The sequence below is a fragment of the Calliphora vicina genome, unplaced genomic scaffold, assembly GCF_958450345.1.
Source record: "Calliphora vicina unplaced genomic scaffold, idCalVici1.1 scaffold_88, whole genome shotgun sequence".
NCBI lineage: Eukaryota > Metazoa > Arthropoda > Insecta > Diptera > Calliphoridae > Calliphora > Calliphora vicina.
The window spans coordinates 1-4,095 of record NW_027052668.1 but is presented as its reverse complement, the minus strand read 5'-3'; the positions used below and the strand labels follow the sequence as shown (position 1 = coordinate 4,095).

General features: G+C 28.9%; 1 protein-coding gene across 1 annotated transcript; it reads left to right on the top strand.

Moving 5' to 3' along the window:
* Window positions 1-900: 900 nt before the first annotated feature.
* On the top strand, window positions 901-1,849 carry LOC135963136 (ras guanine nucleotide exchange factor P-like; the record flags this gene model as incomplete). The annotated part of the gene is made up of 1 exon (XM_065514906.1): window positions 901-1,849. A coding segment is annotated over exon 1 (949 nt), but the record flags the coding sequence as incomplete, so codon positions are not given.
* Window positions 1,850-4,095: the final 2,246 nt, after the last annotated feature.

Here is a 4,095-nt window from a genome sequence, read left to right as displayed (position 1 = left end):
CGTACAAAACAATAAATTACTTGTGTATATTTAGTCACTTGTTTCTACTTTTTAGTTGTTTTAGGGAGTTGATCTATTTGGTTTATTTCAGTGACATTTGAACCTCATTGTTTTTTATTCCATAGTTATTTTCCCACTGGTTTTTCTGATCTATATCCTAAGAGTAATTTAAAATATAATTAAATCCCATTTTATTTATATTTAAAATGTATATCTTTTACAATACGGTTTCTTACTTTTTTTAAATCTATCTTTACTTTCAGCTAAAATGTTTCGAGGAAATATATTTCCAGAAAACTCTATTCAAGTAAAACTGTTTGCAATTTCTTAAAGTCTATTAGAAACTATAATATAAAAACTATAAAAGTAATTATTCAATAAATTAAGCCAATTTTAATTAAACACATAGGAAACCCAAAATAAAGTTACAAGAATTTAAATAAAAAATTAAAAAAAAAAATAAAACTCTAGTAAACCAAAACATCGAAAGCAATACCTAAACCTGTGAAATACACAACTAAATAAATAATAATTAAAAAAATACTTAAAAAATAAAAATTAATCAAATTTCAATGTTTATAATACTAAAACTAAAACCTAAATCCAACGGCGAAAAGAAAAGTTAAACAAACAAAGAATATGATGACAACATCCTCTGAAACGATCAACTTGAGAAAACAATAGCTAAAAGGTTGTATCATCTACAAGAACGTACATTCGCACTAGTGAAACAAAGTAACATAAAAGCGAAAAAAAAAATCTAAAACTATGAAACAAGAAATTTTAAGGGAATAAACCTACCACTAAAGCAACAAATACATACACGACCCAAACAGCATAAAAGAAATAGAACTGTGGCAAGAAAAGAAAACAAAAAACGAATCGGGTAATACCACAAAAATGTCTGTGGAGTGTATGGCGGCTGCAAGTAAAATAGTTTTGGCAAAAAGTACTACCACTACATACTCAGCTACAGCTGAAACAACACCAGCAACAGCAACATATCCTTACCAACAACAGCAACTACAGCCACAAAGTGGGACGACGACTGGCATCATTGTCAACCAAACACAACGTCGTACTCTACAAAATGCAAAACAGTTACACTTACGTCAACAACAAATGGTGGTGGGTCAACATTATCAGCAGCATCAGGTCTATCAAGAGGAACACCAACAACAGCAACAGCAACAACAACCAAAAGCACAACAATTGCAACAAACCGCTACCATCTATATTGTTAAAAAATCAACGGATTTAAACAATGTCAGACGCATAAGTCCTCTTACCTCCACAACCAGCAACACCAGCAGCCACGTTAGCGGCATCAATACCAACACAAATACCAGCGCAATTTCCTCTACTGGCATTGTGGTTAATTACAACATTAATAAAAATGCCGCATATCAATCTATGGAACATGATTTACCAGCACCAGTGCCGCCGCCACCACCATCATCATCAGCAACAGCAGCTTCACTAACAACAATAGTCTCAGCACCACCATCACCTTTACCACGATCAAATGTAGCTTTAGCTGCACAACCAGCTGTAGCTGTAACATTGGCCAGTGACAACGAGGACAATGTTGAACTTTGTGAACGTTTGGAATGGTCAGCTGCTCAATCTTTGGTGGAAATGAATTCCAAAGATAAACAACGTCGCAGCAGCAGTATTAGTCGAAATTTCAACATTTACTCTAACACTAATAAAGTCAGCAATAGCAATAACAGTAAACGAAACGCCAACAACAACAGCAACATCAATATGACAACCAACAATCAACAACAATGTATACAACTGCCAGCAACTAATGTATACTTAACATCAGCTTCCACTAATAAAATCGGTAAGTTTTGCATAAGAAAGATAAAAGTTAATAAAAAACTAAGGAAAGAAGACAAACTTAAAATAGACCTTATAGATACTATCCGATGATAGTATCTATAAGGTCTCGGCGAGTTTTATAAAAATAGCCAAATGCAATGTTAGAAATATATTTGCAAAATTTTGTTTTTCGTTTATAGTTTTATTAAATATTGTTACTTTAATTGCAATTTGTTCGGATATATTTTTGTTTAAAGTCTATTTATTTAGGTAAGATTTAGTGTGCTGAATTTTCAATTATTGATAAATTCACTGAAATTTACTGTTGGGGGATAATTTATTTATTTATTATTTATTTAATTCAGCTAGTGATTGACGAAAAATTTGTATCTGTTTTTATGCAGTTTAAATTGACATTGGACATTTGCTCAGGTCTGCTATGTCCCATCTTCATAATCAAATGTGGGCACTTTAAGTATTTTTGGTATATGATCTTACAAACTTGTGGGCGTCATTAAATTTTGTCTACATTTGGCGCTGAGCCCGTGCATCATATTGGCTTTATTACCTATCACAACAAACAAATTGCGTCTTCCAATTTTTATCATATTCGGTATGATAAAATTTAAATTTTTTTGGAATTTCAAAAAAGTATTGTTATTTATATGCAAATGCATGTATTTTCTCGATCGTCCAAATACCATGTAGACCAATTATCTATCCGAATCACACATTTTGGTGTAAAATGCCATCGATATGTTAAGGCATATTTTTTCATATTTTATTGATAATGCATATTTTGTTATATTTTACTTCAAAATACATATTTATATGCATTATAATAAAAATATTATTTTTTGTCGTCAATGGGCAATATATTGGCTCAACAAAAAGATTTTTTCCATTTATATTTCAGAAATTTCCATTTATATTTCAGAAATTTCTAATTATATTTCAGAAATTTCTAATCAAATTTTTAGAATTTTCTAATTATATTTCAGAATATTCCAATTATATTTCAGAACTTTCTAATTGTATTTCAGAATTTTCTAATTGTATTTCAGAATTTTCCAATTGTATTTCAGAAATTTCCATTTGTATTTGAATTTTTAATTTATACTTAAAAAGTTTCTAATTGTATTTCAGAATTTTCTATTTGTATTTCAGAAATATCCATTGGTATTGCTATTAGAATTTTCTGAAATACAAATGGATATTTCTGAAATACAATTGGAAAATTCTGAAATACAATTAGAAACTTTTTAAGTATAAATTAAAAATTCTGAAATACAAATGGAAATTTCTGAAATACAATTGGAAAATTCTGAAATACATTTGGAAATTTCTGAAATACAATTAGAAATTTCTGAATTATAAATGGAAAATTCTGAAATATAATTGGAATATTCTGAAATTCAATTAGAAAATTCTGAAATATAATTGGAAATTTCTGAAATATAATTGGGATATTCTGAAATATAAATGGAAAATTCTGAAATATAATTGGAATATACTGAAATTCAATTGGAATTTTCTGAAATATAATTAGAAATTTCTGAAATACAATTAGAAATTTCTGAAATACAATTGGAAATGGTGTAGCATCAAATGTTGTCGACTATCTGTTTTCGACATCGAGAAACTGGCAGTAAGACTCCTATATCAGGAATTAAAAATATCATTTAAAAATATTTCTTCATTAATTGTATCAAAAACATTCATATTTGTTTTCATTGTAATTTCGATTTCTAAGAGATTTCGTTACAGAAAGATTTTGTAAATTAACATACGCAGTTATGTATGTAGTTTTTGGGCATTGAACGATCCATAGTTTATGTTTCTGCACAAAAATATAAGTGCATACTTTTAAAATTTTTTGGTCATATTTTGAAGTTTTTGAAGCATATTTTAGGCGCATATTTTCCAATATTAAATGCATGAAAATCAGCCCCCTATGACCTATGACTATGCACCACTTTATTTCAACAACCGTAGGGTCTTAACATTTCAACAAGATTTTGTGAATTTCGACAATTTAATTCACTTTAAAGTGTATTAAGCTTTTGAAACTACTTTTTTCCCCTCAATGTGAAGAAAAGTTCAAAAAGCAAACACCTTGATTCCACGATTACGTACAGTACGTATGATTAATATTGATTTTCATTCTAATGACAGGGCATATAAGTTTTTATTTATTTTACAAAATGAAGCAATTTAATTCGTTCAAAAAAATGTATCTACTTCTCCTTGTATTTATTATTTTTTTTA